General features: G+C 38.7%; 1 protein-coding gene across 2 annotated transcripts in view; it reads right to left on the bottom strand.

Moving 5' to 3' along the window:
- LOC106958838 (UPF0606 protein KIAA1549) overlaps window positions 1-19,787 on the bottom strand; it is a 44,670-nt gene extending 24,883 nt beyond the window's left edge. For both annotated transcript variants that reach the window (XM_015050967.1, XM_015050973.1), the window contains exons 1-9: window positions 19,590-19,787; window positions 17,428-17,671; window positions 6,081-8,213; window positions 5,885-5,973; window positions 4,920-5,079; window positions 4,707-4,837; window positions 3,684-3,876; window positions 3,546-3,605; window positions 3,318-3,463 (exon numbers count right to left, since the gene is read on the bottom strand). In XM_015050967.1, the coding sequence (XP_014906453.1) occupies window positions 3,318-3,463; window positions 3,546-3,605; window positions 3,684-3,876; window positions 4,707-4,837; window positions 4,920-5,079; window positions 5,885-5,973; window positions 6,081-8,213; window positions 17,428-17,554 (3,039 nt within the window). In that variant the 5' untranslated portion in view covers window positions 17,555-17,671; window positions 19,590-19,787. The remainder of the gene's footprint in view (window positions 1-3,317; window positions 3,464-3,545; window positions 3,606-3,683; window positions 3,877-4,706; window positions 4,838-4,919; window positions 5,080-5,884; window positions 5,974-6,080; window positions 8,214-17,427; window positions 17,672-19,589) is intronic.
- Window positions 19,788-25,130: the final 5,343 nt, after the last annotated feature.

The raw sequence follows: 25,130 nt of genomic DNA, 5'->3' as shown, positions 1-25,130 counted from the left end.
ATCAGTGTAGACCACAGTGAGCTTCACCACTAACCCTGCGGTGTAATTAGGACGTTAGAATTTGTTGTGTTATAGATATTTCCACTTTCGAACACAAGCAGCTGGAAAGTAGTGCTTCCAAAAGCAAACGAGCTATTCAGGGACGATGACGCAGCCTGCTCACTAAATTAAGAATGGAATATCTGATGAAGATCCTAACGAGCAATGTGTCACAACTGCTGTGGGAAAGAATGATTTTATAATGAAGAAGGCAGCGCCTCATTGTCAGTGAAACACAGAAACTCTGAGGAGTCGAGAATTCGTTTGAAGGCAGGAAGTAAAACTCAAAAGATTTGGATACAGCATACTTTAGCAGGATGCTATAAACCCTCAAAGGAAAGTTCGAGCAAACTGAACAGTAATCTTTATTTTATGTCTGGACCAATATAATTTTTTTAAAAATGGTTTGATACATTTACTGCTGTACCATCTCATCTATCGATCATAACGGGCAAAGATTGACTTTGTTCAGCTTTCTAACCGTATGGCCAGACAGAGATTTAAAGAGATGCAGTAAATCAAATGAGGTGGATTAGCAGTGCCAGACAGCAATTGGTGGAGTCGTCCAGGATTATGTTACTGTGGAATATCATCTCTGTTGCTGGGATGCTGAACTGTTAGCATGTTATGTTAAAAATAACATTTAACCTACGGTCAAACATGGTGGTGGTGGTGTGGTGATCTGGGGCTGCTCTGCTGCTTTAGGACCAGGACAACTCAACATCATTAAAGCAACTCAGGATAATGCTATGTAGTCAGTTTGTAACCTTAAGTCTGAGCGAATTTGACTGCTGACCCATGATGATGTCGTATGACCTTCAACTGGCTGTTCATACAGGAAAATGTGGTTGAATTAAAACATTTCTTCAATAAAGGTGTCTCGACTTCCTCCATGGTGACATAAAAGATTTATCGGTGGCAAAGGTGCCAACTTTGAAAAATGCATTAAATATTTATCTATACTTGCCGTCAACAGAAATCGCCTAGGGGGCAAATATGCATCTGATTAGATCGGCCACTGTTTAAATGATCTTCATTAATTTTTTTATTTTTGAGTGCGTGTGTGTGTGTGTGTGAGTGATTCCCCGCTCAGCGCCCTCAGGCTCTGCTGCTGTCTGTAGGACAGGACAGCCTAACGCTCAGGTCGTGTCTGGGCAGGCGACCTCATGCAGAGTCAGTTCTAGTTCATGCACAGTTATTAGAGTGGAAAGAGGTCAGCATGAATGTGTGTATTATTGCCCCGCCGCCCCCTCCAGCCTCCTCTTTTATCTGCTCAGAAAGCCTCATCAGGTATTTTCATGGGTGACAACACTACGCCTATTCTGTCATGGTAGATCAGGGCATCTGTCTGACACACAGGATGTGAATTAGTGAGCAAAAAAAACACTAAGAGACGGTCAGCTTAAGCCCTGCTGGACTAGATGGTCAGACAAGTTGAGAGCAATATTAATTAAATATATTTACATTTTCTGTTTAATTATCAGGTTGAATTAGGATAATTTCTGAAGCAGAATGTTTGAAATTATTACTCCAGCATCCACATTCTAAACTTAGATTTTATAAAGTCAAATAAAAATATTCCTCATAAGATGTCACCTTTATCTGCGTTTGTGGCATTCACTGATTCTAAGTTTCTTTAGTCTTACATGTCTTTGAATCCCACCACATTAAAGCCGCTACTTTACTAAAATAGACAACTCTTAATCATCTGAACCGAAGGATCCAGACTGAGAAAGCGACCAAATGAATAATTGATCTGCTGTTAGCAGGTCTGTGGCTCTCCCCAGCCGGCGAGTGAAAAAACGAGGAAAAGCGACAGAAATCTGAACCCCTTTAGGTGGAGGTTGTTAAGTGGCCCGTCTCCTGGGTAAATGGGATGCTGTTGCCATGGAGAAAAAAGCCACATCCTGCCCCCCTTTGGAGTTGAGATGAGCAGGTGCAGAGAAGACCCACAAAAGATGAAGCTTGATTAGTAAAGCAGTAAGGTTTTCACTGGTTACTGCAACTCACATAATGAGTCTGTAGTCCGTCCCAGCACTCAGAGTCTCTACCGCTTATAAAGATATTAAAAGTAAACAGAGGCATGAATCTAAAATATTTAGGAAGGATTCTGTTAGCTTAAGCATCCAGTTGCAGAGTTGATGTGTGTGTGTGCGTGTGTGTGTGTGTGTGTGTGTGCGTGCACGGGCGCGTGTGTGTGCGTGTGTGTGTGTGCCCATGGTTTGGTTTAGCGTGGAATAAATGTGTGTTTCAACTGCAGGATCTGTTTCCAGGAACCAGGGCTGCTTTCTGGGGCAACTATTTACCCCCATTACTTTCCACTGCATCTACCAGGATGAAAACAGAGAACCAGACAGACATTTACCCCAGAAAAATCCGCTGGTTGGGAGGTAGTACGTCTTACTTTACCTTAAACTATTAGGTGGAGCTTTTCTTTGGTTTTTTTTTGGAAAGAAAGTACCAAGCATTTCTGATAAGTTAATTTTTAATACATTTACTGCAGTTTAGACTCATCTGGTGATGATTTCTGTTAACAGTCAGATTGAATAGCTGACATTTCTTTTTCAACTGCCCAGTTAATGTAAACATTAGGATTTTAAATCATTTCTGTTCTGAGGCACGAATAAACTCAGCCACAGTGCTCTTGGATCATTAAAGTGGGCATTATGAATTTTCCAGGCACATATCATTTTAAAGCATAATAAAGTGCTATAAAAATGTAAGTAACACTCTGGGTATGTTTTTGATGAGAGAATAACATTATAACATGATGCAAATCTAAAATAAATTGTCAATTTCACATACTTTAAGATTTGAAGTTAGGAAGCAAGCTGCTGCTGCATTTGTGATTTATCCTAAAATGGGATACATTGCACAAGATCTAAATAATAAAACCTGCTAATGCTACAAACTTCCTTTGATTCATGTATGATTTTAAATCTATTGCAGAGGGTCATCACTGTGAAATAACACTGTGGTTTAATCTAGGCCAGAGGGTTTTTGTTCTTCCATCATTTTAAGAACAACTAGAAGTCTGCACAATATTAATAAAATGAGTTACTTACAACTTTTAGAGAACTTTTGTTGTGACATTATATAAGTTATAAAGTGTAACTGCTGTCAGAATATCTTTGATTATAGTTTTGTTGGTGAAACTATTGCATATTCTTTGTTGTTTCTAGATTTTCTGATTAAAAACTACAAATAAATAAAGTTACAGCAGATTTAAGCTCATGTCTTTTCTTCCAACGTTCTGAATGAGAGCAAAGGTGTGCTACCTGTACGCTGCTGTTGCCTACAGCGGTTGCTCTTTTGACCCGCCTGACTTGTCCCATCGCTTCCCCAAGCAACAAGGCCACTCTGCGCTCCATGTTGGCTTGAAAGGTCCGTTCGCTCATTTTCTTGTCCAGAACACCCAGGAGAACTATAAACAAACCAATCATAAGTCATTTCAATCATGATTGTTTTCAGTTTATTGAATGGAGCAGAAACTGGAAGCGTTGTACCGGTTCGAACCCAGGAAGAGCGAAGCAGCTGACTGGTGTTCAGCTCTGGATAATGGAAAGCTGAAGGAAAAAGAAGTAAGCATTACTGAACCAGCAGGGAATAAAAGCAGAATCATTTTTCCACATTTTAGTACTCACGCTCTGCAATCTGCAGCACAGGGAAACCAATGTAGTAGCTAAACTCTACCATTGTGAGCTTCATTAGTGCGTTGCTGACCTTCGACCCCATAAGATAACCCCGAGAACCACTGACAGTGAAGGTGATGTCTACTGGCTGCCTCGCCAGCTGTTGTTCCCCATATCTGTTTGTAGCCATGGTGATGTTTAGAATCTGAAACAAGCAAAATAAGTGCAAAGATTGTGAGCATGAGACATTTTGTCTTTTAGAGAGCAACTGAAAAATTCCCATTATGACATAGTTTGCTTTAGAAAAAGGAAGAAACAGAACTTAGCAGTGTGGATATGAATAGTTACAAATATGGGCTCCTATATTTGTTTTAAGAGGTTCACAAAAAGCACTAGAGATCAATAGGCTCACGATTAAAACAAAAGAATCCCAAAAATCAGATGTTATAAAACTTAAATATACTTTCATAAAAAGAGTGCTGCTGTGTGATGTCTGTGTTATCTTTCTGTGCCATCGGTCCGTTTTAAAAGTCATAAACTGTTCACACATCAGTCTGAGTGCAGTTGCATTTGTTTAGTAGCATGAACGACCACGCAAAAAAATAATCTGAATTGAGCATCAAGACCTGCATGAACTCATCAAATGGGAGCACTGATTAATAAAGAGAACCAGTCAATACACAAAAAACACAACTAAGAACTGATTCAATCATTTAAAACACCCAGAAGCAGTGAAAAATTATCATTGAAAATAGAAAAAGTGTCTTAATAAAATGGCTTTGAATCAGGGTTACTGTGCCTGAAACCTCTGATAGACTAATATTCAATCACACTTAATAATAATAATGTAGAATTGCTCTGCTCCAGGGGGCAGTGTGTTGAAATAGAACTTGCAATTAACTTGATTATTATTTCTAATGGAGTCTCACCACTTCAAAATTAATAAACAATAAAAAAAGATCATAAAGCTACATTTTCTCCAAAAGGTTTAATAGACAGTTGTGAGCCTTCATAAAGTCCTAAATGATCACTCACATGGATGGTGAAGTTGCTTGATTCCTTCGACCGACGCCGTACTTCTGCAAAAGCCATGATCAAACCTTTCTCCACGCTCTCAAAGAAGCTGCAGTATCGCATGTCAACATGACCCGGGACAAACTGCAACACTGCAGCAGAGGAGACACCGGGAGACTCAGATAAAACGTCTGCAGCAGCTTCATAAGAACATTTAAGGAGATGAAAATGCACCTGTGTGGACTTGGTACTTCCGGTCCGGTGTCGTTTGGTTAGGGGACACATAGAGGAAGCGCCGGCCAGACCTATGCAGAGCGTTGATGACAGATATGGCTGTGTACACAACTGGACCTGACACCACCCGGAAGACGAACTGTGGAGGAGGGCTAACCACCTTTACAGTAAATATAAAAAGAGAATCACTTACAGTGATGAGAAAAGGTATTTACCTCTTTATAGGTTAATATCAGACAAAAGTCAATAATACTGAATATATATATAAACACCTACAACCTTATTTGTCAGATAATTACCAGGATATGAAGGGAAAATGGGAGTTGGAAGCAAATACAATTACCAAAGATATAAAATGGGAAGAGGTTTGTGGTAAGAGGTCATAAAATTACAAATGACTTGAGTTGGAAAGGAGATTTTTCACAACTAACAATTAAAAGAAACTAAAACTGATTTATGTTGGAGTAACTGCAAACAAACTGGTAACTATTTACATATTTTCTGGGATTGCCCAGTCTAAAAATCTTACTGACAAGGGATCCAAGGAGAAATTCAAACCATATTAAAGCTCAAATTGCCACTTGACCCTATTGGGTGGAGTTGGATAAAAAGAAAGTTCAAAGACTCTAAATCTGCTTAATGGTGGCAATGAAAATAATAATGAGCTCTTGGCCCAAAATGCTACCTCCCACACTTCAGTGGTTTAAAAAATGTCTACATGATGGAATAAAGTAGACTTGTTTTTATCGACTTGTCATTTACCACTTTGTTTGGCCATAACTACTTGCTGTCTTCACTTGATGTATTTTTTATTTTTATTCACCACTAGTTTATGGAATGTGAACCAATACTGTGGAAAATGTACACCTAAAAATTTTAGTTGGCTCAAAAACAAAAATGTTTTTGAATGTAGTACTTGCAAAGTTGCTATTTGTTCTTTTTGTAATGACAGAAAACAATGTTACCTGCAGCTCCACTGACTTGTTAAACTCCACTTTCAGAATGTCTCTTACTTGAGATTTGGCAAATCCAACAGTCACCCCAGACGGGAAACCTTGCACAAAGCAGAAGGTTGAGGTTGTAGTCTCTCATATTTGGATATTTATTCAAACATTACACATTAATAACAGCTAGGGCGAAAAAAAAAGACTTCAGACTTACCAGTCTTTGTTAAATAAGCAGGGTTGTCAACTTTGCAGAGGTACTGCCTTGATGTAGTTGATGGAGCTGTGGTTGGCTTGCTGGTAGCAGTAGTGATGCTAACACTAGTCGAGGTTTCAGCGGTGGCAGAAGATCCAGTTGTTGCCTGATGAGGGGTATTTGTGGCAGCTGGATTTGTGGTTGCCGCAGCAGTAATAACTTCACTGCTTATTGGGTTTGTGACCATTGTGGTTTGGTTATCCGCTCCGTCTTCCGTCATGCTCTGATCACCAAACATAACCGGAGGAACTAGAGTAACATTGTAAGACATGGATTCATTTGAAACTAGAGTCATATCGCCGGTTTGTTCGGTTGCAAATGAGTCTTGGGACATTAGGTCAGTTGCAATGGCAGTGGTGTTTTCAGGAGGTTCAGGAGAGAAGACTGCAGTTGCAGTTATGACGGGAGTAATGAGTGTAGGACCGTCATTGAATGATTCTGTAACAAACCAATGGACGTCTGTCAGAGAAGAAGACGACGCTAAATCTTCTGGTAGCAGAGATGTTGCACTTGGATGTAAATCTTCTGCTATAGCGGAATCAATATCTACGGTGAGCGAATGTGTAAACCAGCCTGTGGTGGAAACTAGACCATCCCTTACAGAGGAAGAGGGATCTAAGACGTAGGTTGGGACGATGGAAGGATCAAGAAAAGACTCAGAAGCATTGCTCAGCTGAGGAGTGATCTCTGTGGTAACTACTGTAGTTGATTCATAATGAGGCCCAAACCCTGACAGATCGCTGGAGGACTCACCCTCTGTCAGATTACCATCAGTGGTGACGTCTGTGGAGGGTGGAGCCAATGTAGCATTGATGGACATCTCAGTGACATTCTGCCTGTACTCTGCTCCAGTTTCTGAAGCATTGCTGTCCTTTGTCAGCTGTGTGGTGTAATACTCTAAGCTGTTCATGTCAGGCAAGAGGACATCTGTTGGTCGAATTGTGAAGGCATCTCCCCAATCGATGTCTGATACGTCAGGTGCATCTGTTCCAGCTACATCAGTCGGTTGCAGTAAATTGGAAGCCTTTGTAGAAAGGGAGGATGGATAAATGGATTGATGTGGAGGAACGGTGAGGTATGGCGTCATGAGGCTGGAAGGAGATGAGGCATAACCAAGGTGCCTGGAGGAAGGTGATATGCCCACTCTGGAAGGAAAGGCTGTGTCGTAGATTTCAGTGTCGTCCTCCATATCGTATGGGTCTGAGAGAACCTTAGTAACCAGAGAGTAATCATCATTATCCGTGTTGAAGAAGGACATCGTTTCCAAGTAGTCTCCAGAACCCCAGTCCACATTCATGGTGTTGGTAGGGTAGAAGTCCTCTGAAGGCACCTGGTTAGGGTCAGAAAAAACCAACGAGGATTGGGGGGTGATGAAAGGCACATGGTAGCCAGGAGCCATGATCTCATCTAAGCTAGGTAGTGTGTTCATGTTCTGTTCAGAATTGTTCTGCACTATCTGGCGGCTTGAAGCCACTTTTTGACTTTCAGACTCAGACAAAGCTAGTTCAGGAGGTTCAAGAGGTGGGCTGGCCACTGAGGTCACAACTGACTGCATTTGATTTAATGTCCCATTCTGCACCAGGCTTGAAGTTGTTTCTTCCTCATGATCAAGACTTTGATGAAATGTTGATTTTCTCAAAGCAGAAGGATTTACGGTTGTCCGAGATGCATTAGACTGGGGTAGTTGCTTCCAAATCTTGGAATATAGAGAAAAATTATATTCCTGTTTGTGAGGATCAGTCCTAACCCCCATCTTTTCAGTGGAGCTTGTAGCTGACGCCTCAAATCCCTGGGGAAGTCCAGTGGGTCTTAATGGTGGAGTTGTTCGAACACCTGTCTCCTCTACAGAGACATTCCTTGGCACTACAGATTTAGAGTTTTCAGAAGCACCATGCCCTGATTTTAAAAGCTCGCTGTCAGCAGTTCTTGCTTTGGGAACTGGTTCAGGAATGGAGAGCAGGGCACCGAGTGACTCCGGGTTCTTAAAGGCAGCATAATGTGAGTCTGGTAAGGCGGACGGTGATGATCTTGTTGTCTTTGGAACCCCTCCAAGAACTTCGACAGGGGAGGGGTTTGAGTCCAACAGAGACTCGTCTGCAGAGGAACACAGATAATGCTTCAGTCTGGAGGAAAGTAAACCTTTGAGTGCTGGAGTATTATCAAAGTATCAAAAAGTGACACAATAATACATGTCCTACATCACAAATCAGATGAGGCATTTGTTCTTTATTTACATTTACAGCAATTATTTAAAAAAAATTCTAAAGACATTAAATTAGAATTACAGAACGAAGTTATTTTAATACTGAATTAACAACAGCTCCCGCCAAAATAGTTAGCTTTTTAAAAACAAAGCTTATGTTCATAAAAAAGAATGAATAACTAAAACAGTGAGAAATGAAAAGTTGCTGCCAATTTAAAATGGACAATAACAGACAACATGATTTAAAGACAACAAAGTAAATCTTCCAGTGTGGCCATCACAAAAACAAGGAAAGGAGAACCAAAAGGTAAATAAATCTTACATTTTCTTTCTCTCATAATTTTGGCTTTTAGCGAATGGAAATAATGTTGGTGATTCTAACTAACCTGAAATGAGAGAAAGTTCTCTGGTTTAACCGTTAACACTAAATCAAACATAATTTTCTTTTGGAAGAGCCTCAGTTACACTGCTCTGATATGGACATGTTAAAAATAGCTTCATGAGAGGAAATAGATCATAAATAATTCATAGAAATACATTATAGGTCGTTTTACAGTACCATCTACGTGAAAGAGCTTATCATCTTTATGTGGTGATGCTGAATTTGTTTTTACCAGAAATCTTCTAAACAAACATCTTCTAAAACAAACTGAAAAACAACATGTCTGCTCATAGTGAACTTTAAAGGCACAATTTTTAGTTTTGCTTGACATTTCCATTAAAATCTAAACTGCCATCTACTGCTGCTCTCTGTAGTGTGGAAACAGACTGTTAGGATATTCTTCATATTAACAAGAGAAAGCAGATCACCTATAAAAACATTGCAACTGCATCGTTTCATACAATCAGAAAGTGGCTGACTTATCCCTAAAGAAAACTTCCGGCTTAATTATAACCTACATTGGTACCTTAATCAAGTCAGCATGCCCCTTTAGAAGAACCCGCCTGGAAGGACTTGGGAAACATCCAGGGTTTCTGTTCAAACGCTTTGCTGCTGTGCCAAGTGTTTGAAAGCAGCACACAGATGGGTATACACACACAAGTTCATATTTCTACCCATATTAGGACTTTGTATTGACTTTTACTCACTTTATTTACTACAATTATGCCTATCCCAAACACTTAACTTAGTCCCAACCCTTAGCAGTTTATTCCTCACCCTAACCTTGAACAAAACTTAATTCACACCATACCTCTAAACCTAACCCTTGACCCCAAAAACAGGGTTGACTGCTTTATGACCAGGCTTTAGTCCCCGTAATGCCCATCGGTCTTCAGATGGTGAGTAAATGTGCCAGAAACGTTCTTAAATAGAATTGCTAAACCAGTAGAGACACACACACCCGCAGAAAACATACAGGGCACATAATAAAGCGATTAGCCTTCAATGCAATGGAAACCATGTAAATGAGAATAGCAACATCTGCTAACCTGCTTTAAAAAGAACAGAAGACAAAGGAAGAAAAGGCTACTCTGATGCACCATGATCTTTCTACAGGCTCGTAAAGAGGACCTATAATGCAAAATTCTATTTTTTGCACATTTCTGTACTTCCATTTGGGTTTCTACTGCTTCTAGAAATAGGTCAAGCACTTAAAAAAAAAGTTACGTTAACGTCACAATCGGCAGGCAGTACCCCTCACAAAGCAACCCAAGCTTAGCTCCGCCCCATTCATGATTGGAAGACAAGCATGTTTGGTCAACTGGTTGGCTGCAGGAAAAGACAACCGTCTTGTTGTTGACTTAACATTTAGAAACCACTGCTACCTCCTTGTTGGTTGTGCTGGAGGTTCTACTTCTGCTTCTGGGTCTGACTCAGGGTCAAAGATGCATCTTTTTACCATTGTTCATCTGTTTGCAGCTCTTTTTATGTGAATAAAGTTTAAATAACAAGTTGGGGGGTCTGACTAGTAACAGCTTATTTGCGTAAAAGTGAGAGAGCACAAAAACAGTTAATTATTTAAATAATGTGTGGTTGAATGGTTGTTGCAGAAACACACATGGTTTCTGACAATGACTGTAAATATTTATGTGGCTGAAAACTGTTTAAAAATCAAAGAGAGTCCGACTCGTGCAGGAGATCACTGATGTCTGAGGTCAAGCTGCTGCTCGTGACCCCAAAATGTCAGCTGATCTAAAACACGCCCCAACGGCCACAAAGGACTTTATCAGCAGTCACCTTTTTGGGACAATGAAGCTTGGGTGAAAGGACAACAAAAATAGCCCCCTAATTGAGATAATTGTGATTACTGGAAGGCAATGGATAATAATAATGACTGAAATAAGGACGAAAACAGTGACACGGGTAATTACAGATTAGAGAGAGGATGCACCGTTTACAGCACAGTCTTCGCTCCATTATCATTTTATGAGTCTTTTAAAAACTTCAATTTATAGCATACAAAATATAATCAAATAACTGTTTAAATAATACCCAATTACTTCAAACTACAAAGAGAATTTATCCCGTTTTTAATAATTAATGCTAGAATGCGTCAAAGTGGGTCAAAGTTTATTGCAGCAAACAGCAACCAGGCGTACATAGATGCTCAGCCTGGATTAGGGCGGCCATTACTGTGGGTAAAGTATGATGAAAGTCTCAGAGACGACACAGCCACACCACCTGTTCGCTGAAACAGGAGAGGGTTCCAGTTGGTTGGCTGCTCATTGTCAGGCCAGTCCATGAAACCAAACACCTGTAATTCCACCAATCATGCCGCTCAGAGAGAAAACTGGACTGACTACTGAAGGGTCGATTTTCAAAAATGAATTGTGCAAAAAACTGCACTTTATTGTGAGGTATATAAATGAGATTCCTTAGCAGCATCAGGAAAACTTTCTAATCTTTTCTTTTTCAATCATCATTAATTCCTGTAAGTGTTCTGAACATCCGGATCCATATCTGTCATGAGCGGCAGTGGCAGTTCCTCCATTCAGCCAAATAGGTGAATGGAGTGTTAATGCACGCCTGAAATGCAACAGGCTACCAGATGTTGCATCCGAGCCCTCCACCGAGTCAAGTTTATTTGCTTCACGGATTTCAGCAATAAGGCAGTTCAACGTGTTTCCAAGATAATATTATGAAACAAGCAACAAATGTCACATTTTGCCAAAATCATCAAGAATAATAATCAAATATGTTAATCAAAGGCAGCTCTAAACAGGTGGGTTTTAGCTTTTATTTAAAGAAACTCGGTGTTTCAGCTGTTTTGCAGTTTTCTGGAAGTTTGTTCCAGATTTGTCGTGCATAGAGTTGAATGCTGCTTCTCTATGTTTGGTTCTGGGTATGCAGACCAGAACCAGAAGACCTGAGGGGTCTGGAAGGTTGATACAACAACAGCAGATCTTTAATGTATTGTGGTGATAAGCTGTTCAGTGATTTATAAACTAACAATAGTGTTTTAACATCTATTCTCTCTTTGGAAGGACTGTAGAACTGGGTGATGTTCTCTATCTTCCTGGTTTTAGTCAGAACGCCAGCAGCATAGTTCTGGATCAGCTGCAGCTGGAGGATTGATCTTTTAGTCAGACCTGAGAAGACGCTGTTGCTGTAATCGATGGGACTAAAGACAAATGCATTAATGAGTTTTTCTAGATAATGTTGGGACATTTGTTCTCTAATCCTGGAAATGTTCTTCAGGTGACAGGAGGTCGACTTTGTAACTGTCTTTATGTAACTCTGAAGGTTCAGGTCAGTAAAATAATAAAATCGTAATGAATTCCTCAGTCAGAGAAGCAGAGTTGTGATGTAACACTAAATGTGTTTTTCTCCTTTAATTATTTTGCACAGGACATAGTTGCACTGTTTGGTTTTGCATCTGGTTCCAGGCTTGAATTGCAGCAGCCAGTCACGTTAAAACCATCCTAATAAGACGAGGATTATTACTGTTAGCAGATTTCTGTTTTAAAGTCTCCCACAACAAAACAAAGCATGATGAATCATCCTGCAGAAACTGGGTTCATTCAGGGAGGAGTGGGTCAAAGTAAAGCCAACATCAATATTATTTTCAACAGCAATTCTGTTACAACAACTTGAAACCTTCAGATATAAGTATATATAACTAATCTAGATCAAATTAGATTCGAACACGGTTTCCAAGCTGCTGCTGACAGAGAGCATGTGGTTTAGGTGTGAAGAACGCCTGGACACCAAGTGAAAAAAAAATCTAATGACATCATTTTCTCTGTTTTCAGACTTTTTATTGCAAAGCAAAGTTGTTTAATGGTTGTGTAATTTCTGGGAGGAGAAGGAGACAGGAGGACGTGTTTCTCTAGTAATAACGCTCGCTAACTGCAACCCCACACATGGTTCTGTTTTCAGCTGAGCCCCCTTGCGTGACTGGCTCTTTTCAGCTGGCAGCGGCCGCCAACGGCGATCCAAATCCAACAATCAAGATACGGCTGAGCTGCTGACATTCGGTTTATCGGGGAAGCTTTTAAGATGGGAAAGATTGCATTGTTTTTATCAGTGGAGCCGAATGAGATCAGGCTCTCTGTTAAAACTCAGGCTGCTGAATAACTGAAAACAAGCTGCAGCTTCGTCCGAAAGCAACACTTGCATATAAAAACACTGTTAATATAACAGTTATCAAGCACTGAAATAAAAATGGAAGAGTTCAACAAATGAAAGGAGGGAAAAAAACAAATCTGCACTTTATTTAATGGTTTGATAAGTCAAAAGAAGTTGCAAACTTTATCTCTGCTTTGATTTTGACCAATATGAACCTGGGAATGGAGACCTGATTGCAAGGCACAGACCTCATAAAACATTCATGTGACCCTTGTTTTGCTTTCCTGAGGGGACGCTTTGTAAGATAAGGGAATGGGTGGCGGGTGGGGGGTTAAAGAAAGAGGGGAGCAGCAAACGGGGGAGGGGAGGAAAGCGGCACAAGAGTCCGATTGAGAAAAAGGAAGAGGTGAAACAGAGAGGGAGACCACTAGAAACAAACAGAACTACAGGCCACAGCTGACTTTCCTGAACATTTTTCAGTCATTTCCAAAACTTTGGGTTCAGAATCACACACACAAAAAAAAATCTCATAAAATACAAAAAAAATCTTAATCTAGGTTTTCTTTAGAAAACAAGAAGGCATCCAGAGAGGCGCTCATCACTCAGCACTTTGTCTCAATCCTCCCACAGGCCGCGGTCAGAGTCCAGGCCCTTTGTCTGCCGGGTCCAGAAAGGACCTCCGGGAGGTTGGAAGGAAGCTTTCAGCTCTAAAAGTCTGAGACGGGTAAAGTGAAGTGCTTACTGGTTGGTTTGTAATGCATAAAGGACCAAAACAACATGATTTCGCCTGGAGGAGCTCAAAATGAGGTCGCATATGTTTGGACATGGAACAATAAGGCCTCAAAAAAGGCTGGAAAAGCTGTTAACATTCAGCAGGGCTTCTCAGATCTCTTGTTCAAAGATCCAAAACACATTTCTAAATAAGGTCAAAGGCCAAGAAGCCCTTTCATTAAACATGTTTACAACTTAAAAGTTAAAATCAAATGCTGCTTTTTGCTTACGGCAGTTTGCTTTTGACCATGAGCTGCTCAGATTCTTCACAGTAAATCTTAACGAGAGCTTTGAATTTAAAAACATTTCATAGCAACAGACCGAAGAATTGTAATCAAAGATTTAGTTCCTCCAAGTGATTAGGGGAACATTTAAAACACTCACTTCAATTTTTCGCGATTCTGCGATCGCAGAAATTTGAACAAAATCCACAGATCCCCGAATGTTTTTGCCCTAATTGTCAATTTATTGCAAATTTTCCACAAAACGGAAACAATTGTTGTTTTTAAGTGATGCTATACTACTGAAGCAGTCTTCCTTGATGTCTAGTTACAGACGTCTAGTTATAGACATTTGTTACTGTGATCAGTCAGTAACAAAAAGTCAAATTTACAGCTACAGTTCAAAATATCACAGCTTGAAATTACAGTTTCCATTATTACAGTTTAAAGAAAAGATTGTCAGATTGGTTCCTTCTGAATCCTGAACTGAGACACAGTTTTTGACTTTCAGTTTAATCTAATTATATCTGACATTCTGAATCCTATTTTCATACCATACCAACTTTATTTATAAAGCACTTTAAAACAACCACAGCTGATACAAAGTGCTGTACATTAAAACACAACATAACAATAAAAAAAACAACTCTTGGACTAACAGCGTGTTAGTGCAAAAAAGAAAAATATTCACGTCATTTTTCTTCCACATATCAGTAGAGCTCAGTCAGATGTGTCGGCCATCTTGAAATTATTGTTCATCCTTTGTGTCTGTTTGGTGCCTCTCACCCCCTCCCAACCTGCAGATCTGCTTCCTCTGTTCTCAGCCGAGCCATGACGGTGGCCGGGACAGGCTGGTGGGTTTGGGGTCAGCAGCGGGCCCGCTCAGTTCAACATTACCCAGAGTTTGGCTTCTGATAGCTTCTAACCATTGATCTGTAGCTGCTCCTGGCTCTAATCAACAATGAATGGACATATTGTCATCCAAAACAGATCAGATTTTGTGTGGCAACAGACCGGGCTGGTAATTAGACGGGGGTTTGCTGGCCCTCAGCTTCATCTGCCCAATTTGTCAACCAATTCAGTGCAGAGAGGAAAAACAACAGCTGAAGTGAAAATCACAGCGCTCTTTATTGAATTGGAAAGAAATAACCAATCTAATTTTATGATATTCACTCTTAGATAGTGTTGTGGCAAAATTCGAGCTGCATGGCAAATTTTTCTCTGAACTACCTTGGTATTATAATGATATATAACAGCAGGATGAGTTGTGTAGTACACGTCTCCTGGCAGTGAGGCGGCATTCCTTTAGTGTAGGCTTGATCATTTGAAGCTATGCATACAGTAAAGGAATGCAACAAAAAGTACTAAATCTAAAAAGTACTAAATAAGCTCAGCCCTTTCCGCTGAACTGAACATCAATACAGAGTAGGGCTGATCTGTTGATTAGTTTTTTGATTAACCAATTAATAATTTGATAGCAAAAGATGCTAAATAAGAGATTTTTTTTTTTTTTTTTACAGAATTGCCACATGAGTTTTGGGTGAAGCATTTACAAATAAAGAAGGTTTATGTTTAATCTTCGATGCAATATGTAGATATTTTTACACAGTTTTTGCTTAATTACTGCTGTCACTGTGTCGTTTCAGAAAATGGCCTTTCTTGAGCATGCTTACTCTTGTTAACGATTAATCGATTACAAATTAGTTGACGATTATATTCAATAATGGATTTATCACAATTAATCCGATTAACTGTTTAAGATAGCATATAACTTATTGACAGTGTCAAAAGAGATTGTTAATTTTACAAATATTTGAATGGAATTATGTACGACAGTAAAAGTGACTTTTTGTTACTTGCCACATCGATCACAGATCAAGGAAGGTTGAGGCAGCAGTGTAGAAGTAAGAACTACTGCCACCTACAGGTGGGAGTTAGCATCACTTAAACCAAATCTTTTTGACCAATTTAACAGAAAATTTGCAGTGAACTCACAATTATACATTAACGCAAAAAAAATAAATAATTGGATATCCGTTGATTTTCCGTGAAATTTTTTGCAAAAAACTGGAGTAAGTGAATTAAGAGGCAAAAATATCTTTGACCTAAGGCAGCACAATATATCATTATCTCAATATCAGTGTGTGGTATTCAAAGGACTGTTGAACTGTAAAGTGTAACGAACTTCATGCTGATGTAATGTTCAGCCAGTTGGACTGAATCTCACAGCAGCACAGATGAGAACATGAGGAAAGAAGAAAACAGCGATTATATATATATATATATATATATATATATATATATATATATAATTCCAAGCAGCTCCATTTAAAGCACTGCTTACCTTTCTTTTTGTATCACAAATATGACCAATGCAATAATTGGAAAACTGTAGTTAATTACATTAATGGCTGTGTTATCATTTCAACAGAACTTTGATTCACTAATTCCTCATTTCCTGACATTTTTACTGCTAAATCCTGCTAAAAAGTAACAAAGCAGATTTTTTTCAACTCCCTTGGGAGTTGCATTGATTGGATAACGTCAGCATCAATACATTTAAGTAAAGGGAGAATGTCTATCTAGCAGATTCAGACATTTACTCTTTGTTTGGCTCTTGAGTCTGAAAGCCAAATGTCAGATCTTTGACTTTAGCCAGTAGATTCAAGATGCAAAGGTTGCAGCTTAAATTGAAGCACCCCAGTGCAGCTGCCCTGCACTCCACAAACAAGGCTGCAATTGTGCAAAGAGTCTCCAACATTTGAGAAACCATGTCACATACTGATCAGAATGGTGGAGGCTGGATAAAGCAGACACTGAAGCAAGAGAAGAAGAACCAGAACAGAAATACATCAAGATAAAATCCTAATTACTCTCAGCAAACATTAGCAGAACAGATATATGTCTGAATATAAAACAAAATAACAGAATAATACCTTAAATGTCCTTTAGAGGTGAGAAACACAATGCCTACCAATTTCACTAAGTTACCCGACTTCTAAAATTCTGATTCAAATAAAGAACTTTATGTTTACTAGACTGTTGATCGTTATTTGCTAGTCAATATTGCCTCCAAATACAGTGATGGAAAAAAAAAAAACTTGTAAAACTGCAACGTTAAATGCAATGCCATTGAAAACTTTGGTGCAACTAAGCTAAAAAAAGTTAGCTTCACCAGTGCAACCAGTGCAAAAGGTTTATCTGGAGTCCTGCAAATAGAACTCCCCAAAAATCTCATATGTAAAGAAAAAATTATCATATAAAAGCAGAGAAACTATACTGTTGTCAAATAACTAGACAAATAGATGCTGAAATATATTGAATAATATATGTTCTGTTTAAACTGTTTGTGAAACTTGTCCAAATATATAAATATTTTGTGATCATGATTCCAAAGCAATTGTTGCTCCTGTTTTTTAACAGTTATATTTTTGCAATTTGTTTTACAAAACCCATGCAGATTACAGAATGTGTTGCATGCATCAATCTGCTTCTCAAACGCAGCAGGATGCGCCACGCGATAGGTATCGAAGCCACTTACATAACACAAAGTTTAAGTCAGTGGATTGAGTTTCAGTGAGTTGTATAAAGGTGTTCTCTTACCTAGAAGAGGTGAGCCAGCAGAGATCAGCGTTACCAACACTGTCATCCCCAGAAACGCTGCACACTGGTCACGCATCAGAGCCTGGAGCATCACCGCCAAACCCACAGCGGAGAGAAAACCTGCCATGGTACGGCGGTGCAAGCTTCAAGGCATTTCATCCGCTTAAGAAGTGAAGATTCATCGCATCAACCAACAGAGGCTTGAATTACTCCTACAGGAGCATCCTCCTCCAGAGGTCAAAGGCTGCAGGGAGACAACAGAGATGCAAACTGATGCTAAATGCTAAACTCCATGTGCTTTACAGTCAAAATTACAGCTCACTTCAGTAAAAAAAACAATACAGATTAAAACCACCAATTTCAGTGAATTTAATTGGGATTTTATGTGAGAGATCAACACAAAGCAGGACAGAACTATAAAGTGGAAGGAAAAGACAGAATCTTTTTTACATTCTGTCACCTTCCTGGAATAATGACCCTTTTCATTTTTTTTTTTGTCAAAAGTGACTTTTTTCTGCCTGAAACATCTTTTGGAAAAAAAAAGAGGTGGAGACATTTTTTTTTTTCTCTGACAAAAAATTACAGCGGCACCAAATTATTAGGCAATTATTTTAGGAAGATGACAAATTATAAACCTTTTTACTCTGATACCCCTAAATAAGATCCAGACCAACCAGTTCCCATTACAGGTCACCTCATTAGGAAGCAGAGTCTGCATGTGTGGAACTGAATCCGAGTCTTTTTTTTTTTGTTCTGTTTTCTTAATTTGAACAATTAATCCCTCTCATTTTGCAGCTAGAAAGATTTTTGCTTGTACTTTTTTCTTTTAAACAGTTATGATGCGTAGCTGTAGAAACAAGCAATTGTTTTTCCAACTGGGAGCAGCTGATTAGCATCTTAAAAGCTAAAATAATTCTTGAACTTTGACCCAAAATCCCAGATGAGTTGAAAAGGAGAACCAAGGAGCAGAGAGAGAAGGAGGAAGTTTAACCCATCTATCCATCCATCATAATGCGCAGAGATTTAAAGGAGTGGCAAAAGCAAAGTAAGTGGATTAGCAGTGCTTACGAAAAACTAATGGACATGTTAATATTATCTCTGATGCTCCTCTAATGAGCTGTTAGTTAGTTAGTTAGTTAGTTAGTTAGTTAGTTAGTTAGTTAGTTAGTTAGTTAGTTAAATAGATAGACAGACAGACAGAAACTTTATTCATCCCTTTGGGATTTACCCTCAGGGAAATTGTGGAAACATGGTGTTAGCATCTCATAATAATCAAACAGCAACAGGCTTCAGTCAGAGGCCTTTTTAGATTCATGGAAAGACAGGCTGCTACTGGAACTCCTTCCTGCCTACATGGAAGACAACATGCAAAAGATGTTGTCTTCCATGTAGGACGACAACGTAGGACAGATCATCCACTTCCAGGAGGACAACCAGCCTAAGTAAGCGGACAAAGCTAAAACGGATAGTTTGAATCAAAGCATATCTATGTAAAATGACCTAGCCAAACTCCAGACAAATTGTGAGTCTGTGAGCAAAGTCTTTGATACTGATATTCACAAATGCTCTCCATCCAATCTGAGGTAGGGATATTTTGGAAAGAAAAATGGGTGAATAAAACAAAATCCTGATGAATACATTAAATTTGGAGACTTTAATAGTCCCCTCATTGCTGTGTTGTGATAAACAAAATTAAACATCCTCCAGCATTGTTTGTCACAGCTGGAGTTCTTTTAAACTTTTTTAATTTTCCCACTGTAGCAAGTTTAGGTGAGAACAAATCTGTTTTACTTGCGCAGCATGTTCTATTGTGTTCCCCATTTTGAGGAATTAAATATATATGTAGAGGTTTTTAAAACAGTTTCCAGGGTTTTAATTTATCTCTACCAGAGGTGAAACAGAGCGGCTAGCTCTGTCATCCAGACACACTTCAGCCTCCGTCCTTACCCCGTCCCGTTACTCTGAGCTTAGCCATCATGTGGCTCCTCATGAAGCTACAAAAAGCTAATATTCCCTTTTTGGGTGCCGCTGAAAAAGGCTAAGCGCTGATAGCATCCGCACTCGGGTGATATTTCCAAAAGCTAGCTCGGATAAAACGGTTATCCCCCTTTTTCTTCCCGGAGCGGACTGTCCTCTCAGCCAGCTCATAGCTGCGCACTTACCCATAAAAAGCGAGCTCCGACTCGGACAGTTTACGTGAAGGTGGGGAGAAAATATCCTTGGAAAGAATAAAATCCTTTATATGAAGCGCTTTATGAGAACCTTGCTTGTTTTGAAGTTATTTTGGAGAAAGCGTGCTGCTCCGGACCTGATAGCTCCTTGTGATGTGACACAATTTCAGTTACCAGTTACCCCCTCGCGTCCTGATGGCTTAGCCCCGCCCCCCGGCAGTTCTGATTCGTCTCTTGCTAATCCAGCCCCATTCTGATTGGCTGACGCTTATATCGATCAGGTTTGCCTTTTAATATTAGGTTGGTCCTCCCGCACAGGCGTCTGCGGCTTCCACGGCAACGTTACTTCATGCAATGATGCATTAACATCTATGGGAGACATATTCGTGTCAGCTTTTTATCTGCTAAATTGGATTACCTTCCTTATGAGCCATTTAATGAGTCCTTCAGTTTTTATGCAGTCCTATATTTAAACTTTAAACTCCTTTATGTTTAACTTTGAATTCAATCACAATTTGAAGCTACATTAAAACGCAGCGTTTACAAATAGTGTGGGATAAAAAAAAATTAAGAATGATTGTTTATTTTGCTGCTTATTTCGTTAAACTGAGTCGCTCCAGAAAGCAGTGTCATACCATAATCCAAGAAGCTGTTTGCTTTCAAAGCCTGCAGAACTTGTACCTGGAAGGTTTTTCTATTTGGTAGTTTTCAATGAAATGGAGATAATCAACAAAACCCCATCACGTCATTGTCATTTATTGCAAGTTAACATTTTGGTGCATGCTGACACCTAGTGGTGGCAAAGTGGTCCTATTAAGGTTTCAGTAGGGCAGTGCTCAAACTGTTTTCACCCGAATCCAAAGTCACCAAGTTAAAAGCACTCAGGGTTCATGGTTTCTTTTTCAACTAAGAATGCAAAATAATTGTATTGTAATCGTTAATTTTTGTGATTTATACATACAATATGCATAGGTCCTGAAAACTGACAGATGTTTCCCTTAATAAAAGAAAGGTGTACGGGTTTCTAACTTTTTAGGTTGAATGCTTTCTATTTTATGTTTAGAAAATGTTGCCCACCTACACATTGGTTTGTATTCATATTATCTAAATAAGTTTAATTCACCTTTGTAAAAAGTTATCACATGCAGTTTCATAACGCTTGCACCTGTATTTTTTTAACATTTTAGGAAGGAAGACGCCCATGTTTAATTTTAAGACGAAGCTTAAAACTTTCCTTTTCGATGAAGTTTTATAGTTAAAACAGCAAAGTTTTCCCAGTTGGGATGCGGTGTAGGGCTAGGAAGAAGCTGTCGATGGACCACTTTTCCTGACTTTCTTCTTCTATTACTCTCCAACTTACATTGTTTTTCTGTTATTTCAACTGGTAGCGTTACAGTTTCTCTTGTGTGGCGCTCTGTTTAGCTGTGAAACGTTCCTGGAGGGCGGCATCAGTTGAGATAAAGCTGCCATTAACTAATTGTTCTCTCTCTCATGTTAACATTTTACTTTTCGTGAGTGTGGAAAGTTCTCCTGGATCAGTAAATCAGTTTCTTTTTGTGTCTCTGCTCAGTTTTCTCAAGCCTTGGAAAGTGGCAGATTGTACTGGGCAAAGTTCTGGTTCTGCTGGAGGTTTCTTCCTGCTAAAGGGAAGTTTTTCCTCTCCACTGTTGCCACATGCATCCTCAGTATGAGTGACAGCTGTCAACGACGATGCAAGCGATTTTGCAATGTTGCTACATCAGGAGAAGTAAATGCTGTAAGTCAGTGACTCAAAGCAAAACATTTTAAACTAATTTGAATATTTTTTTCTTTTTGTAAAGTGCTTTGAGGCGACATTTGTTGTGAATTGTTGCTATAGAAACAAACTGAAGTGAACTGGACACAGAGCTATCCTGAAGATCACACACCATGGAATAAAAAAGTGGAGACTGTTGCCGTGACTTAACAGTTTAATGTAAATCCAAGACAAAGTGTGATTACATTTCTACACATATACAATATGCATATGTGAGCTTACAAATTCTCATTAACTCGATTCACCTCTGAGACCCAAAAAAATGATCAAAAGTAACAGTGAATAACAAGCTAGAACATAGTTCACCACAACGCGAGCCCCTTCTCATCCTACAGTTAGTAAGGAGGACAATTAAAATTACTATTTTCTTCTATCTGATGATGCCGTTTGTCTAATAAAAGTCCTCCTGGAAAATTTACAATTGTGTCATTAGTTTTTCAAAGCCTAATATAAATTCACTCATTTTTTTCTACAACGAAAATGATTAAGAGAAGCACACAATATCCTAATGGAAAAACACAAGCGCTTAGTAGCATGTAGTCAACGTGTTAGGAGGTTTAAATAATCCTTTTTTTCTTATTGTCAATATTATATTTATTTTAAAACATTCTATAAAGCCAGTAAAATATCCATTCTCATAACATACTTGATAATATTAGGCTAAGGAACAGGGTATACATAAAACGCTACAATAACAGATTGAAATAATGAGACATCACTCCCCGATAAACAAAACTAATTAAGAAAAGACCATCAACAGAGATGTATACTAGGAAATACTGCAGCACACATTAGCTTCATTGACAAAGAATTAAATATCACAACATTGAGAAACCATACAGCAATAGACGCAAAAAAGGGGGTCAGGGTTTGATGCGCTCCTATTCTCTGTCCTTTAAAAGTTAACTTATTATTTACCACTCATAGTTTCTAGGGAATATTTGAATCGGCCAATTTCTTCCTTCAGGAAAAAAAAAATATTAAATGCATCAAAACTAAGAACTTTCATTACTTTCAGTCCACAGACACAACAGCAGGTATTTTCCAAACTTTTTTAGATTAAAAAAACATCTGATAAAGATTACAAACACAAGTTTTATGCATAGATAAGAAAAATCTTATATATTAAATTACATTTTATGTTGGAATCAAATCATCTCTACTTCTATCAAAGAATCAGAAACATATTTTTTTAAATTTTTTTAAGTGTAGTAGTCCCCAGAAAACTAAATTAAATTCAGTACCGCTCTGATTTCTGATGTAAGCTGAATATTTTCCCAAAGAAATTTAAAAACAAACAAAAAAAGCTTTTCAAATCTAACTCTAGCACATTCAAGTTACATGATTCCTCATAAAAAAACAATAGATGGTATGTACAATAATTCTGTTATAAAATCAGGACCTAAGTTACTTCAAGTAAGCAGTTCTTTCTCTTTAGCAGGTTTTATACACAATAATTATAACTGGAGGTGTTGAAAAATTGAATCAGTCAATGAAGGCATCAAACCATGACCACCCAACCCTGAATTCCCCCGAGGAATAACCAGCGAAAGGAATAGATCCAATTAACAAAAGGCTTAAATAATAAGAATAATAAAAACATGTATCCAAAGGGGCTTTGAGAATGTTGTGTAACTACATTATGCATTTCTCTGTGACATAACACCTGTCTTCATCTCCTTTGACCTTTGGGAAGCAGCTGCAGGTCCAGCCAGGTATTTCTGCAGCGCAGGTGTTGCAGGTGTGTTTTTAACGAGCTGTGAGTCATTTCAGAACGACTGCTGCGGCGCTGCAAGTAACACTGTCGGGAATGTTTGTCGGGATGAGCAACACCGTAAGCAGGACTGGAAGTTTGAGCGCTTTTCGACAGGAGGACGACAGAGAGATGGACACGCTGCCTTGTTTCAGTTTCCACTAATTAAAATGTCACCTTTTAAAGCTTTGGAGGTATCGTTGGTTATTTGGAAGGCAGTAGTTAACATTAACGTTGCTATCTGGGAAGGCTGTACACACCTCAGCAACACCGAACATTTTTAAACGCTACTTAAGCACATTTTGGTAATTTTAAGGTCACTCTATCTACGATGATGCTCACTTTTCTGACCCTCTTTTTCCTCAGTAATCCATAAAATGTTGGTTATGTGAAACAGAAACAGACAAACATATCATACAAATCAACTTCCACAGTGTTGTTTCATTTTGCAAAAATAAGAGCATTTATATCTCCTAATTATGATAATAGGCAACATTACATTGTTGGTTTTTAGTGGGGTTTTGATGGAAACCAGTTGTATAGTCATTGTGCCATGCATGGGTCACAAATCAATAAAATAATCACCCACCGAGAGATCAAAAGCCATGACAGATGTGGTTGGGTCACATAATGTTACATTCGTTTTGTGCAGGTGACCATGATCTTTAAAGGTATACTTCATACAATTTGGGTTATTCATTTTTGCAGGTCAACTCTTAAACCTTTTAAAATTAGCTTTCCTACAACAACAATAAAGCTAACACATTAAAAACAGAAAACAACAATCAGGAGAGAAAAGGCATGATCATTCATTTCTGGTTTCATTTTAACAGGTAAAAAGTGTGGAAGAATTCAAAATAAAAATAGAAAAAAGATGTTTTGATACGGCGCTGTGAGAAAGTATTTACCCCTTTTATTCTGTTTCTGTTTTTTAATGTTTCAGATTATCAGAAATATCTTATTATCAAAGAAAACCTGAGTAAATGCAAACAGAAGTTTTCAAAAGATGATTTGAAACATCATTTATTAAGGGAAAATTTAATTATTTGATGTTATGTTAATTGGAGGGCATCTGTGCATGAAAATTCAGTTTAAATGTAACTAACTCCCCTGTGAAAGCTTAGCCCTCACCTCTGACAATTTTGGAAAAATTCCACCAAAGTGGGCGGAGCTAAGTCACGCTGGGGGGCGTGGCCAAATGTGGGTATGAGTGGAGGGGTGTGGTCTCGACAGAAGCTCTGTTGCTAACTTATTAACTTTGTCGCTACATTTAACGACTTTTCAGACGCCTCCAGCAACTTTTGTTCAAAACGCAACTAGCATAAAATCTAGCGACTTTCTTACCGACTTTCGACCGTTAGCCCCTCCCACTTCCTACGCACTGAAGTCTCTCTTAAACAGTCGTCATGTGGGAAACCGACCTGCCACAGCATCTCAGTTGGACTTAAGTTTGGACTTTGGCCAGGCCACTCCAGCCAATCACAGGTTGATTGGCTGTTTTGGATCATCGTCCCACTTTATAAATCTAGTTAAACTGGGCTAACAAAAATGGTTTTCTGCTAGAAAACAGAATTCATGGTTCCACGCTGCAAAAACAAAAGATCTTAACAAAGTAATTTCTGTCTAGTTTCTACTGCAATTATCTCAGTACACTGGATATAAGACAAAACAAAATTGCAAAGAATTTTTCACCAAGATATAGGAGCTTGTTTTAAGTTAATAATTCCTTAATATTGATGAAAAAGTACAAGTTTCATTGGCAGATTGTCTCACTAATGAGAAATTTTTCCCATAAGTGGAACAATCTGCTTCCATTTTGTGTTATTTCAAGTGGACTAAGATATTTGCACTAGAAGTAGAGCAAACATACTTTTTTTTGGTTTAGTTTTTTAAAATAAGATAGGCCTTCATGGTTTTAACCTTGAACTTTCCCTTAGAGACCATTTTGACATATTTTCCCTACTTCTGTCAGTTGGATTCTATT

Source organism: Poecilia latipinna, unplaced genomic scaffold (assembly GCF_001443285.1).
Source record: "Poecilia latipinna isolate Pla-1442-1.1 unplaced genomic scaffold, P_latipinna-1.0 Scaffold50, whole genome shotgun sequence".
Classification (NCBI taxonomy): Eukaryota; Metazoa; Chordata; class Actinopteri; order Cyprinodontiformes; family Poeciliidae; genus Poecilia; species Poecilia latipinna.
Note: the sequence above shows the minus strand (reverse complement) of the source record. Positions and strands in the feature narration are given on the sequence as shown.